The 16,034-nt window shown below is 40.1% G+C and overlaps 1 protein-coding gene across 1 annotated transcript; it reads right to left on the bottom strand.

Annotated features, from left to right (window-relative positions):
* Positions 1 to 729: 729 nt before the first annotated feature.
* LOC311498291 (large neutral amino acids transporter small subunit 3-like) lies at positions 730 to 15,448 on the bottom strand (the record flags this gene model as incomplete). Its single annotated transcript, XM_084558825.1, has 14 exons — positions 730 to 3,318; positions 3,402 to 3,525; positions 5,013 to 5,086; positions 5,260 to 5,389; positions 6,325 to 6,457; positions 6,574 to 6,609; positions 7,297 to 7,443; positions 8,229 to 8,371; positions 8,967 to 9,100; positions 9,262 to 9,354; positions 12,949 to 13,025; positions 13,517 to 13,572; positions 14,867 to 15,050; positions 15,295 to 15,448. 14 exons carry the CDS (start codon positions 15,446 to 15,448, stop codon positions 3,115 to 3,117), a joined length of 1,689 nt encoding a protein of 562 aa, XP_084414951.1. The 3' UTR covers positions 730 to 3,114.
* Positions 15,449 to 16,034: the final 586 nt, after the last annotated feature.

The raw sequence follows: 16,034 nt of genomic DNA, 5'->3' as shown, positions 1-16,034 counted from the left end.
ACCTGACTTAGCCTCCCTGAGAGTATTCGCCCAAGAAGAAAAAACAACTAATGTGGCTATAACTTTCTCCACAATGACAGGAATTAGTAAGAGAGATCTCATTTCTCCAATTTTTGCTTCCCTTCATTGTATCCCTTCAAAATCCATAACAGATCCAGAAATAACTTGCCTTGGTGATTCGTTTAGTTACGTGTGCACACTCCGGCCATATGGAGGACATGTCAATATTTTTATGGATTCTATAATGTGCACAATGCTAGAATTTGATTATGTGGAGGCTAAACAAGATCACCAAAGGTTAAATTGTGTGTCCATTGCCTCCAGAATAGAATTTCCAGTAACTGCTGATCTGTCATCCACAGCGGCTTTTTAGGAATTTTAGCCCATATGCGTTTCGGGTATAATTTTTACAAGAGCTGCATGTAACAGTAACCAACAAAGACTTAGCAAGGTGCCAACACCATTCAGTTTGCCCCGCTGTTAGCAGGCTCATATTGTGTGTTGTATAAGGTGAAAATAATGGAAAAAGGCCAATTATTACCTGACATTTTTATTAAAATGACAACGGTATTTGTCACGGTACCCAGAATTCTGTGATCTGTAGGAAGTATGAAAACACAAATCCTTATCACTCGTAACTCCAGGTTTTTTTGATAAATTAACCAGAACAGAAATAAACAGATTATTTTGAATAATCAAATTACCATTTCAATGTTTGCGTCTCTACAACATACGAGAGGCCGGTTCAGAGAACAAAAAGCAAGCTTTTCTCAAGCTGATGCAGAAATACAAAACAATCCAGACCAACAGAATAACGTAAACATGAAGAAAAAAAAAAGAGGATATACCAGGATAAACCAGCATGACATGAAACGCTAAGGATGGGAAAACATGGACGCAGACAAAAGAGACTAGACTACAAATGCGAAAAAGCCTGACCTGAAAAATTAAACATGTCTCAGTTATGAAGATATGTTTTTTATATATAAATATGTACCTTTGGTAAACAAGTGTCCTTTCATTTAGTGCCGTTATACCCCAGCATTTCTAACAAACAAAACACACAGACAAACTTAGAATTTCACATTCAGCATGTCAGAATTACTTCTTATGTCTCAATATTTCAAATCAAATGTTTACATCAAATGCAACTGATATTGTTTTCGTGGTCCTTTTGAGCCTATCCACATGATTCTCCATGAACTACGCACCACATGGTGACTTGCCTGACTGACTCTGAGCCTTGTGCCTCAATTTCATTCATGGTCCTTTGCCTCCATTTAATGATCCTAGAGATAATAAATACAGTACAGCCATCTTGTAGTAAAAGTTAGCTTTGCATTGAAATCTAATCAGGTTGGTGACTTGTTTCCCTGCACAGTCATGTGTGTGAACAACAGCCATATGGAAGAAATATCAGTATTTTTATGAATTCTATAATGTGCACAATGGTAGAATTTGACAATGTCCAGGCTAAATAAAATGTCCAAAGGTTGAATCGTGTATACATTGCCTCCTGTAGTGAGAATAGTAGTATTTTGTAGCCAGATTCTCTTTCAAGAGGTAAAAACCCAATGTGTCACACTTTGGGTACTTTGATTTTATCCAAATGTCCTAATGTAGAGTCGGCCTGGTTCTGTTTTCACTAAAACCTTATCAGAATATGAGTGTTTTGTAGTATTTTTTATAAATTCTTGGTCCAGTTCTAGTCAAGAGGTTGCTGAATGAGTTCAGTGGCATCTCTGTTCATAATATCATTGCTATCATGGTGTTTTATACTATTTAATCTGGAATATATTTTAGGGCAGGATAAAAATGTAAATTTCTTCTTTAGCTTATTACAAATGAATCAGACATAGTTACAGCTACAATGTCACTGGCACTGGGGAAGTCTTACCTAGCCATAGAGACCAGGGACATGCATATGGTCCAAATGGTTTTGGAGTTATTCCCGATTTAGTTTGGGTTTGTTTGTGTAGGCGAGCTTCACCTCCCAGCATCCTAGGATTTAGAAGCCTAAACTTCTCTCTCCGCTAGTCCAGTCTTTTTTCTCTCTGTCTTATCTTAACAGACATAATTTCTCGTACAACCTACAATGACAAGAAAATGTCTTACATTTACAGTACGTCTTAAATTCTATGACTCTTTGACACTATTTATTATTCGTTGTTTTTTTCAAATTTTCATCCTCTCCTCTCAGTTCACCTGGTTGACGCAGGTGGTCACCAACACTGACTCTTGTTTTTTTTTCAATACTAGAATGAGGTTGCAACTTACTGATGAAGGAAAGACAAAACAAAACAAAACAAGCATACCATTCCGCTTAAAAGATTTTGCATTGTCATCACTCAAAATATCGGTGGATTTTAACACGTCCTAAAAATAGCCAAAAAGAACCCAATCCAACACATGGAAGAGGAATATTATATGTTTCTGTATATTTATTCAAGAAAATTAATCATTTGTCCATATCTGTGAGGTGTAAAAGTACGTGAACCCTTGTTTCCAGTATCTGCTGTGACCTCCTTGTAACTAAATGTTTCTGGTAACTGCTGAACAGTGGTCTACAGCAGCTTGGAGGAATTTTAGCCCATTCCTCAGAACAGAACCACTTCAGTTCTGAGGAATTTCTATTGGATTACGGTCAGGACTTTGACTTGGCCGTTCCTAAACATTCATCTTGTTCTTTTGTAGAATCACTTGTGTTCTTGGGCTCGTTGTATTCCTGCATGACCCAGTTTCTGATCTTTGTTGATGAACCAACAGTCATCTTAAATCTCCTTCATTTATTCTCAATCAAATCCCTGATTTATTTAAACTAAATGAGGACCTGAACGACACCTGAGTCTCATTACATTGATTGGAAACACTTCTAAACAAATAGACACAAAACAAAACAGAGGTGCACCTCACTGATTTGTAATATTGCCTCATGTTCCTGAATAAATAAATGTACGAGTGTAACATTTCTGTTTTGTGTGTGATTGGGTTCTCTTTGTCTACTTTCAGGACTTGTGTGAAAATACGTTAATGTTTTGAGTCATTTCTTCATGAAGAAATATAGAAAAGTCTGAGGGACGCAAAAGATTTTTACTGTACATTGATCATTTAATCTTAAATGTCATGCTCACTGGGAGAGTGTCCATTAGCTGAATACCAGTTTGCATGACCTTTTGTGCTTCCATTTTCTGACTGAGCTAAAGAAATATTCTCTTTCTCGTGTTGGGACTTCATCCTGATCAGATTTCTCTGGTGATAGAACAGATATCCTGGCAACAGGAAGCCAGTCAGGGAGAAGATGAGAAGGCCCAGATTGATCTGTTGTGAGGAAGGAATATCAGTTTGTGCTGCATATATTTACATATTTAGCTTAGTTAGGTGTGTTTGTGGTTGCTTCCTACCCAGTAAGGGTCTCCACTGAGGGGTCCCAACATTAGTATGAACAGTGGCTGTTGGAGCAAGGCGAATGCGGCGCTTATCATGGACTGCATACCTGTCAGTGTCCCAAAGTGGTTGGCTGGATACCTACAGGAGTGGTACAGGAAGATAAAGATGAAGAGTGGCTTCTGTCTTATTCAAAATGAAATAAAACTTATGTTTAGCCAAAATTGGGTCACAATTTTCAAGCCCTTATATTCTGAATGCTTCATATTGAGATCACACTGTCAGCTCGTTTCCCCCAGAGCTGAGAAAGTTATGCAAAAGAATATTTTGCCGTTCTACCACATTGCTGCAATGAAAAAGTATTCAAGTGTGCAAATCTTATTCAGGAAATCTTATTCGATAAATCATAATTTATATGAGGTGGTGAACCAGATTTATTTCAAATTATGAATGAAAGAGTACATTTATGTTGTACACAAGTCTGATCTTGATTTGGTGCAAATGAAGAAGCTTTATGTAAAAATCTTTGTCTCACAATTTCAAATGAACACCAAAGGACTGTATGTTTTAGTCCAGTTAGACTGATTTTAGCCAGACCCAGGCAATTTTCTGATCCGAAAGTATGTCTACAATTGCTGTTTTGCCGAAGTTGGAAGTCCTGAAAGTAGACAGAGAACATAATCAAACCCATGAAACAAAAATATTATACTTGCGTGCATTTGTTTATTCAGGAAACTGGGCCAATATTACATATCTGTGAGATGCCAAAGTAAGTGAAGCCTTGTTTCCAGTATCTGCTGTGACCTCCTTGTAACTAAACATTTCCGGTAACTGCTGATCAGTCGTCTACAGCAGCTTGGAGGAATTTTAGCCCATTCCTCAGAACAGAACCACTTCAATTCTGAGATGTTGGTGGGTTTCCTCACATGAACTGCTTGCTTCAGGTCCTTCCACATCATTTCTATTGGATCAAGGTCAGGACTTTGACTTGGCCGTTCCTAAACATTCATCTTGTTCTTGTCTGTGAAGGTCCAACTGAAGACAGAGTGAAGTCAACAGGTCCAAAAAGGGTTTAAGAAAGGCAACTGGACTTGTAGAGTTTCTTGAAGACGCTTCACCACTCATCAGTTCCAAAAGAACTGAAGTTTAGAACTGAAGAAGCTACTGAGATGGGTGCCAAAACGTCTCCAAGAAACTCGTTTGGATATTCATCTTGTTCTTCTTTAACCGTTCTTTTGTAGAACGACTTGTGTTCTCGGGCTCATCTTGCTGCATGACTCAGTTTCTGGTCTGTGTTGGCTCCTTTGTCCGGTGCCATCACTTCCACAAATGTGTGTTGTGAAGATCAGACTGAGACAAATCCCAATGGTGAACTTACAGTTGCCCCTCACTGATATCTAATATTGGCTCATTTTCCTGAATAAACAAATACACACAATATTTCTGTTTCATGTGTTTGACTGGGTTCTCTTTTGTCTACTCTCAGGACTTGTGTGAAAATACACTGAAATTTTGAGTAACCTCTGAACAAAATAGCTCGGGCTCTTGTTGCCAGATGATCTACTTTATACGCCAGCTAGTTGTGCAACATCAGTTTTAATATAAATCAACTGAGCGGTTCTACTCACACAGCAGCATAGAGACCTCCACAGCAGGAGTGGATAAATCCTCTCACTATGGTATGAAGAACAAACGACACCAACTATCAGAGAAAGAGAGACGCAACAAGAAACAGATAATATATAAGAGATTATCTAAAGTGTCCCATTATGCTTCTTTTTCTCTGTGTGCATCTGTACATTCAAACACATTGCTTCTTGATACTGCATTGACATGAAAACTGTTGTCTTTGTATTTCTGTGCGGTATTTCTAACCTGTAAGGGCAAGTTGTCAATCAATGAAATTATTCCGAAGGTGACCAATAGCAAGTTGGTGAAGATGAAAGCTCTCATGGCATTGGTCAGTTTCTGGATCTTTCTATCTCTCTTTGGGGGATCTGATCGACTGAGGAGGGACAAATGTGAAAAGAGACTTAGAGCTAAGGAGGAGGGGAGTTTGTTACAAGGTCCAAGCAGCAGAAGTAGAAGACAAGTGACGGTTCTCGGTCATCCCGGGTCACGGTAGATCTGAGAACAAAGCTAAAGCAAAGGCAACTGGACCCGCATGAGTTTCATTGAAGACGTTTCAGTTCTGGAGTCAAATGCTTCATATCTGGTACATGAGTTCTCTGCACCATCCACATAATGTCATCTGCCCCCTGGTGGATTCATTCATGCGCTGCAATCAGCCGCTTTTGGCAGCCGTTTCCAAAATGTCTGCTTTCATCGACTTTTTGATAATTTTAAAAAGGTTACGTGAAGAATATTGTTAATATGGTAATTGATATTTCAATATGATTATTTGCTTTATTAAAACAGTGTATAACAACTTCATACTTATAAATTATTAGTATTAAACTGGTTTTTATAGGAGATTAAGGTGTCCCTTTAACATACGCATTCATTTATTCCGTGTTAGTCACACAGGTTCATTCGGCAATTATTTTCTTTTGTCGTCCTCAATTTCCACCAACACAATTAAATGACCATCGTAATCTAAAGAATATATATTGACCAATTCAGAGAAGAAATTCAGAGACAAAGACACTTGGTTTTTACTCCACCTTTGTCTTAGCAAGGACAGAAACAGGTATGATATGATATAAAATACAACTTATGTGGAAATGGTTTAAATTCTGAATGTTACGATTGTTATTTCATACGTCGAGCTTCACCAGGTTAAGAAAACTCAAGCAAATCCAGCTGCCTTTGGTTTAAGCTTTGTTTTGTACAGATGACTGGGTTTTGTCCTTTCTGATTTACTAACCACTCCTCATCATTCTCTGCTCGTGGTAACACAATGCCTCATTCTGAAGTGAAGTCGCTGAAGCCTTTTCATACCTGTTGACCGTTTGCGTCTTTGCATTCTCCTCTTCACACTCCTTCATCCTCCAGTCCATGATGTAGCCAATCAGGGGGCAGGTCACGAGACACAGCAGCTGCATCGTCCCGAAGATGGACGAGTAGAAACCAACTGGAGACGGAGGGAAGCCAACAAATAAAAGACAGGGAAATATCTGCTTATATCTGCTTCTTCTACATAACCACTGACGTCTCAGTGCCATTAACCCTTAGCATGCTGTCCGTTACCTTGGTGCTCCACCTCCTTCTGTAGCTCCTCCGTGGCTGAAAGAGATGACAGTTACAGGTCGGGGAAATGAAATGTGAAAGGTTTGAATGCAGCTCAACAAAATGAACCCATTTCCTGATCATCTTCTTATCACCTGTCACCTCCAAATACGTGGCTTTTCTTTTATTTTGAAGATGCCACCAGTTGAGTTTTTTATGTTTAAAATAGTCTGAGGTGAATCTTAAATTCTGGAGTCTCTAAACTTTACAAAGTGATTAACAAAGGCAATAAAAACTATTTAAACGTCAAAACACAACGAAATACTATTAAAAACTTGATTAAAGTCTCAATTAAAACTCAATTCACATCAGAAATGTTGCAGGGGTTCTCTTGGTAATTACTGTCTTTAATTGCCGCCCTGGTTTTCTCTGACACAGTTAAATGATTATCATAACCTGTATAATGAACTGTGAGGGCAGAAACTGTTTTATTTTTTAAATAAAAAGCTTGTAAAAGGATCCTGTTTTGGAAAAAAAATAAAACCAAAGCAACAAGAAAGTTCTGTTTCTCTGCTTAAAGGTCCTATAAGCATATCAACGGGTTTCAGCCTCTGTTTGCACTAAATACGAATCCTACAATTGTGCACACAAAGCCCCCCCACCCCCACCCCCACCACCTACTCATTGGACATTGCTCCTACCAAAACAAAAGCTCTCTCAACAACATCGAGGGTGCTAGCCTACTTTTGTGGCTGCCGCTGGTGACGAGGAACTCCACCATCTTATTCATGGCGCCCATGAAGAAGATCAACCTCAGCTGGGTCATCGCCATGGTGATGACACTCCACAGGAGGATGGGAGAGCAAACGGAACGACAGAGCGGCACCGAAGCTGAAGGAGGAGAGGATGAGATAACGTGTGAAAAGAGCCTTTAGTTCAGCAAATACTGTTAATCTATGTCTGGAGATGGTTCTGCTGCATCTGGACCAGGACGTCTTGTCATCATTGATGGACCAATGGATTCTGAATTCTACCAGTGAACTCTAAAAGAAAACGTCAGGACATCTGTCCATGAGCTGAATGTGAAGAGAAACTGGGTCATGCAGCAAGACAACGAGCCCAAGAACACAAGTGGTTCTACAAAAGAACGGTTAAAGAAGAACAAGATGAATGTTTAGGAACGGCCAAGTCAAAGTCCTGACCTTAATCCAATAGAAATGTTGTGGAAGGACCTGAAGCAAGCAGTTCATGTGAGGAAACCCACCAACATCTCAGAACTGAAGTGGTTCTGTTCTGAGGAATGGGCTAAAATTCCTCCAAGCCGCTGTAGACGACAGATCAGCAGTTACCGGAAACGTTTAGTTGATGTTATTGCTACAGAAGGGTTATTGCTGCATGTTTCAAGCTATATTTTCATCAGTCTAATGCTGTTTGAGTTTCTGTACCCAGGCAGTTCCTGTATTCATATTGCTCAGTGGTTTCTTTGAAGCAGTTCAAACAATAAGGCATGAAACACACAAGCGTTATGTAATCGTTAATTGTTTAATTTTGAGCCTGGGTTCTTCTCCTGATGCAGTCCTGCTGCAACTGAAACAGCAACTGATGCAACGGATTGACCTAATTACATTATGAAGGCCAGAAATTGGTAGCTAAATTCAGTCAGGACATAAATGTACCTTGGGCTGTGCTGGGGGAGTCAGTCTGCTCGGGTTCTGGATGCTTGGACCCGGTTGTGTCTTCCATGATGGCAACTGGGCCGACATACTGGTCTCCTGTCATGTTGTCATCAGTCTCAACCTCGCTCATTCTGAACTTTTTCCTGTCGACAGAAGAGAAAGGCATTTCACATATCTGAAATAAACCACTTATAGTAATTATAAGTAATTATCCACCGCCGTCACCGACGAGGACAAAGACACTGCTCTCCAATAAGAACATTGCTGACCATCATCATGTAGACAAGCCAGAAGACTATTGGGACAACGTTTAGTGGACAGATGAGACCAAAGTAGAATAGTTTGGTTTAAATGAGAGGCGTCAACAACACTGCAATCCAGCATTAGAACCTCATCCCTCCATCAAACATGGGGGTGCTAATGTCCTGGTTTGGGCCTGTTCTGCTGCATCATTGATGGACCAATGGATTTCCGAATTACACCAGTGAATGCTAAAAGACACAAGTATAATATTTCTCTTTCATTAGTTTGATTGAGACCTATTTGTCTACTTTCAGGACTTTCAGGATGACAAAACCTTGATTGAATTTTATGCAGAAATGTAGAAAATTCGAAAACCTTTAAGCAGGACTATAAAAGTGAAGAGAGGTGTCATGTTAGGGCAGATAACAGATACAACAGATTACTGGACTGGATCTGGCAAAGAATCTTGAACAAAATACAAGGGACTGTACTGACGTGTATCTGACATCTTCAGGAGGTGGGAAGGATTCGGACGGCCAGTTGAGGAAGCAGTTGAGGAAGACCATGCAGGCCATGCCAGACCAAAACCACATGATGGCCCGGAAAGACACGCCAAGGTCATAAATCACCTGAGGAGGAGGAGGAGGAGGAAGACAAGGGAAGAAGAGGAAGGTAAGGAGAGGAGAGACATGCTTCCTTTATCTTCTTCTTTTACAGTTTATCTGTCGCATGCATCAAATATAGTTGTACTGTCTGAATATACTGTGTGCACAAGTGTGGCTGTGAGCACCTTGACACCGGGGAAGGTGACGGCCGAGGAAGCGTAAGAGCCGATCATCAGGGAGAGGATGGTGGATCGTACGTTCCCGAACATGTTAGGCAGCTACACGGAAGAGAGAACGATTAATGAAAAGTTATTCCCATGTTTCCCCATTTTAACTGTTTATAATTTACAGAACTGACAATGTGCCATTTTATTTTACGCTTACATGGATGTGGTCAGTAGCATTACTGTCTTTACAGCACAAAGACCACAGGTTAATAAATATGAATCCATAGAGGAAACTAAATATGTGGTCAGTACAAAAAAGAGTCTGCTGACTCGCCAAAATGGGTCAGACTACACGCGTATCAACAATATATATACAGTATATATTCACACACACTGATTTTAGTCTGTATCTAAACTGGCCTGAGTATTAGTTACCACTGAGTATTAAGTTCATCCTCTAATTCAAGTGTTATCTCTTCTTGTTTCTCTTCTGAGAAAAGCAACTGGACTTTTAGAGTTTCTTGAAGACATTTCGTCACTCATCTGAGTAGCTTCTTCAGTTCTAAACTCCAGTTCTTTTAGAACTGATGAGTATTGAAACGTCTTCAAGAAACTCTACAAGTCCAGTTGCCTTTCTTAAATGTTTTTGGATCTACCATGGCCTGGATGACTGAGAACCTTCACAGACAGGAACAAGATGAATGTTCAGGAACGGCCAAGTCAAAGTCCTGACCTTAATCCAATAGAAATGTTGTGGAAGGACCTGAAGCAAGCAGTTGATGTGAGGAAACCCACCAACATCTCAGAACTGAAGTGGTTCTGTTCTGAAGAATGGGCTAAAAGTCCTCCAAGCTGCTGTAGACCACTGATCAGCAGTTACCGGAAACATCGAGTTACAAGGAGGTTATTATTATTATAACCTTTATTTAACCAGATAAAAAACCCATTGAGATCAAGACCTCTTTCACAAGGGTGACCTGGCCAAGAAAGGCAGCAGCACACGTCATGGTGATCAGGACAGACAAACAACAATAACAAACAACCAGTAAAAGGTCACAGCAGATACTGGAAACAAGGCTTCACTGACTTTTACAACTCACTGATATGAGCAAATTATTAACTTTCTTGAATAAATAAATGCACAAGTATAATATATGTTTGATTTCCAGCCTGATGAGTAACAACAACTCTTTTTCTGAGCTCCTCAGAAAGCTCCTTTGTCCGTTGCCATGATACACTTCCACAAACATGTGTTGTGAAGATCAGACTGACAAAAATCCCTGATTTATTTTAACTAAACGAAGAACTGAACCACACCTGAGTCTCATCACATTGATGGAAACACTTCTGAACACATGGACTTTGACTGGACCTTGAAATTAGCTTGTAATCCTAGAGGTGAACCTCACTGATACATAATATTGGCTCATTTTCCTGAATAAACAAATGCAAAAGTATAACATTTCTGCTTTTGTTTTGAGTGGGTTCCCTTTGTCTACTTTCAGGACTTGTGTGAAAATCCTCTAAAGATCTGAATGTTTGTTACGCAGAAACGCAGAAAGTTTCTAGAGTTTAAGATCGAAATTAGGGTCAGAGTCGGAACGATTGAGGTTTACGTTCATTACGTAAATGAACGTCCACGCACATAATAACAGAAATATAACACGAATAAATTGTGATGAGTTAAATTATTATTTTAATTTAAATAACATTAACAATGACAATCGAAACTGTCTCAAGAAGCCGGATGCTGTAACCACCAACACTAAGGTCAGACCGGTTCTATAAACTATAAACATACATCAGCCACGCAGCTCTCAGCAAATACCCACGTGGCTCCGTTCACACGACGCTTTAACTCGGTTTGAACTCATCGTTTACTGTATAAGGTCAGGTTAGCTCCGCACCTCATAGCTGCACAAACCAAACAAAAACCAGGACACGTCATGGGAAAAATAAACAACGGACAAGCTCAGCATGATAACTGCAAGTCAACATCGTATCTACAGCAACTACAGCAGTCGTGGTGATGCCTCTGATGTTTGCCTGTGTTTGAAACACCCTGGCTAATGACCGCATTATTTTTTTCACAAACAAACATCTGTTTTACATTGTCTTGCATTTGTTTGGAGAGTCAACCAAACCCTATAACACTATTTCCCAACGTTAACCTTAACCCTGAGTCCATGGAGTCTCCATGTCAAAATCTAGGTTGCAAGTATATTCCCACAATGTGACTCTATAAGCATGCCCACAGCAGTGAGGTCACCGTGAACCATGTCAAGTTTAGGATACGCTCAGACAGAGAGAGACCCAGAGACGGGGTTGACCGAGCTGCGGGAGGGTGTGTTGACGGTCCAGGTTTCAGATTGGCTGAGCGACTGCTGCAAAATTTAGAACAGCATGTGCTGCTTTTCAACGCACACACACATCGCTATCACAAAACTGTCCCGTGGTGTCAAAAGAGTAAACCCACGGTGAATCAGGTGCTTGGACTTTGTCAGAGAGACAGATGGAAAAGTGTGACATGTTGCCGTGAGGTCTCGCATTCAAGTGCAGACAGCTGAGAACTTTGTCCCAAGCTGCTGTCCCCATAATTCAAGCCTTGTTGCACTGCTTCATTCAGAAGGTTCCACATTTTTGCATAAACAATGACTCAAAACATCAACAAAAATAACTGAAAGTAGACAAAGAGAACCCAATCAAACAAATGAAACAGGAATATCATACTTGTGTATTTATCTATTCAAGAAAATGAATTATTAGTTTATATTAGTAAGTTGTAAAACTAAGTGAACCCTGGTTTCCAGTATCTGCTGTGACCTCCTTGTAAGTAAATGAACAGAACCACTTCAGTTCTGAGATGTTGGTGGGTTTCCTCACATCAACTGCTTGCTCCAGGTCCTTCCACAACATTTCTATTGGATTAAGGTCAGGACTTTGACTTGGCCGTTCCTAAACATTCATCCTGTTCTTCTTTAGCCGTTCTTTTGTAGAACCACTTGTGTTCTTGGCCTCGTCTTGATCCATGACCCAGTTTCTCTTCACATTCAGCTCATGGACAGATGTCCTGACATTTTCTTTTAGAGTTCACTGGTAGAATTCAGAATTCATTGGTCCATCAATGATGACAAACCATCCTGGTCCAGATGCAGCAGAACAGGCCCAAACAAGGACATTACCACCCCCATGTTCCACAGATATCCCATCAACATCTCAGAACTGAAGCAAATCTGTTCTGAGGAATGGGCTAAAATTCCTCCATGACTGGTCGCCAGTTACCAGAAACATTTAGTTGCTGTTACTGCTGTGCAAAGGAGTCAAATCAGATACTGAAAACAAGGGTTCATTTACTTTTGCAACTTACAGATATGTAACATTGGAGCATTTTCCTGAATAATTAAACGCACAAGTATAACATTTCTGTTTAATTTGTTTGATATGGTTCTCGTTGTCAGCTCCCAGGACTTGTTTGCTGATGTTTTGGGTCATTTCTATGCAGAAATGTCTTTTGGATTCATACACACTGTATTCAAAAGTTCTTGTGTGGTGTTTTAACATCACACAGAGCCGCACCGCAAGATGAAACATTTTATCAAATAATAAAGTCGTAGAAGCAGAAGCCGTGTCGTACAAGGAGCTCTGACCGATTCACATTTGCGATAGCACAAATACTGTGTGTCTGTTTGTGGGTGGGAGTCATACCGTGAGTGAGGTGAAGGTCAGACAGATTCCTCCAAAGCCGTTGAAGGAGACAGCGAAGAAGATGAGGACGGACAGCACTGAAGAAATAAATCAAATAAACCATCAGCTGTAATGAAATAAACATAAAGATAAGTGTTGTCTCATTTGACTTCTGACTATTCTAGTCTTGTTGTCTGAAAATTCTCAACTACACAAAAGAGGAGCTTGAGTTTCTTGAAGGTGTTTTACCTCTCTCCTGCTCTAGCTGACTCAGGGTAGACCTTGCTGTTTACCTTTGAAGGAAGTGGTTTGGGTCATATGTGTCAACCTAACCTTAAACTCTAAGAGGTGTCGTAAACCCCTTCTTGGCTGTCTCCTCTTTCAAATCATCTCTGGACAAAGCATACATTGTGCATGCAAGTGTCCCTTTTCCTTAGGACATAGGTGGAGATCTCCAGGGTTTAAATGCCCTGGACTCCCACCAACTCTTTTAATACCGAAGCCTTTCTACGTCTTTAAGAAACTCAAGTCCAGTTGCTTCTGCAGAGACGTTGCTTGGATCCAAGCGAGGTTTACTGAGTCGTCTCACCTTCGGGGTTGTATGCAGCGGCAGCGATCATTGCACAGGAGACTGCAAAACACAAACTGAAATGTAAGCAGACACAGAAACACTTTTTAAAACTTTTTCTTAACACAGTTAATTTACTGACTCTCTGCAGAGCTATCCATCTCAACTCCAGAAACTGCAGAAACTCTTCATCTGAACCCCAAGATCAACTTCTATTTCAATTCAGTGATCCTTTACTACTCAGAACAACAATTTATGTATTTATTCAGTATACAGCTAAATTAAACATCCACTTTTATACTCTGTGTCACCTTCAGTGCAATAATTAATACGAAATGCTCATCTATTAGTTTATACAGTATACAGTCTTGTCTCTGGTCCCTTTCCTTTGTCAGGAATATGACTGATATGACTTTTGATTATTACTACACATTTCATGTCGAGTTTCCTTGCTGGGGGATAGTGGCATTTGTCTTTTCTGGGTGAGACTGTGACTCTTTATAGAATACAGCCACCAATAATGGCTCCTCATTCACACCACAATGCCCGTCCGTCTGGCTTTTTACCCATCAGCCCTCGGTCTTGAGCCGGACCTGCCTCCTGCTTTACCTCGAGCCAAGTCTGCCTTTTTAATGGCTCCATTCAGTCCATTACAATCCATCAATACAAAGTGAACAACACGTTCATATAACTCCCCAGGGAAATGAGTCATCAAGGCATGCTGCACTTTGTTGTAAAGGCCTCAGTAAGTGGTAAATGACCTCAGCGTATTTGTTATCCGTAGCACCACCATGAGCCCACTAAACGAGGCAAAGGGCCGTGCGTGAAATTGAGGCGCAGGGGTACGATTCTCTCAGGCAAGTCACCATGTGGTGCATAGTTGATAGAGGTAATGAAAAGGTAATAACAATATCACATGTTGTGTTAAATTTGAAGGAAAAAGCAAAATAAGAAAGATTTCCATTAGTGATTATAGACTTTTGTTCATGTTAAGTTAAGCTACAGATATACAGCTGTGGTAATGGACTGTGCTTACCCATTTACCAACATTTTTTCATGAGTCTTTTAGATATTATGTGTTTTCTTTCCTTTTATTGTCACTTTGTACATGAAGATTTAATGAAAAGTAATTAATATCAGTCTATTAATTGGCAGTAATGTTGCATAAACCTAAATGCAAGTACACAAAGTGTAACTTCTTGATGATCACATTTTGGGTTAAAGCATTGAAACAGGATGCTTCACTGTTGAAGTATTTGAAGACATGAATGGTAACAATTGTAAAAATTCCACAGTATGTTACAAATGTCATTCTGATTATTCTGACCCGTAGCAAATTATAAAAAGGACTGTCTTTTGTGTCTTTCATACCTGCCGATCAGCCTGAGCGGACGTGGCCCAAATCTGTCCATCAGGAGGCCAAGCGGTAAAGTCGCAGCACTCAAGAGGAATGAACCAATCGTGAAGCCGAGATTCAACATCTCCTCCTGCTCCACACAACTCCGCCAAAGGCTGCCCTCCGTGGAGCTCATGTTGGTGCCGACAGTCTCGTTTTCTGGATTAGATCATAGAGGAAAGACTCAAACTTAACTTACTCTGATGCGCATTTACCCATTAAGGGCAAAATTTGACAACACAGCCACTTACAGAACCTACTGTGAAGTATTGTGTCTCCTGATCAAGTTTTCTCATACAACATATTAAAAACAGAATGATTCCTGAGGAGAAGTCTATCTGCACTATACCGAGTTCTCAATCAAACTGGAGAAGAGTTTGTCGTTTGACAAACGTGGTCTTACCATGACAAAGGTGAGAGTAGAAGCCTTCGTTCTTCAGCATGATGAGCAGCGAGCCCCATCCCAGCAGAACAGCAGAGAAGAACAGGTTTTCAATGATGGAGGTGATGGCCATCCACCACCTCCTCCTGTATGCCTGCGCCAAGCTGGGAGCCATGACAGCTGGAGAAACCATTGTGCACATTATACAATCCATAAAAAAATACTGACATTTCCTCTGGTCGTGTCAGTAACATCGTGGCTGTTACTATGTCAGATTATGATAAACCAAAGGATGCATTTACATTTTTATCCTGGAAAGTGCTATACAAAAAATCAAGGCCATTCTTGATTAGATAGTAGAAAACACCCTGATAGCAACGATATCATGCATAGAGATGCCACTGAACTCATTAAACAACCTACTGACTAGAACTGGACCAAGAGTTTATAGAAATACCACCAAGCACAGTTATTCTACAAAGGTTTTAGTAAAAATAGAACCAGACCGACTCTCCATTTGGACATTTGGATAACCACATTGGGGTTTTTACCTCTTGAAAGGGAATCTGGCTACAAAATACTACTATTTCCCACTACAGGAGGAAATGTACACACAATTCAACCTTTGGTCATTCTATTCAGCCTGTACATCATCAAATTCTACCATTGTGCACATTATAGAAACCACAAAAACATAAATATTCACCGTTAGCTTCAGCTATGTGATGCTTGGTATCAATGGAAAGAGTAGCTTCTGTAGT

This window comes from Chelon labrosus, assembly GCF_963514085.1.
Source record: "Chelon labrosus genome assembly, chromosome: 2".
NCBI classification, from domain to species: domain Eukaryota; kingdom Metazoa; phylum Chordata; class Actinopteri; order Mugiliformes; family Mugilidae; genus Chelon; species Chelon labrosus.
This window is presented reverse-complemented; position numbering and strand designations above follow the sequence as displayed.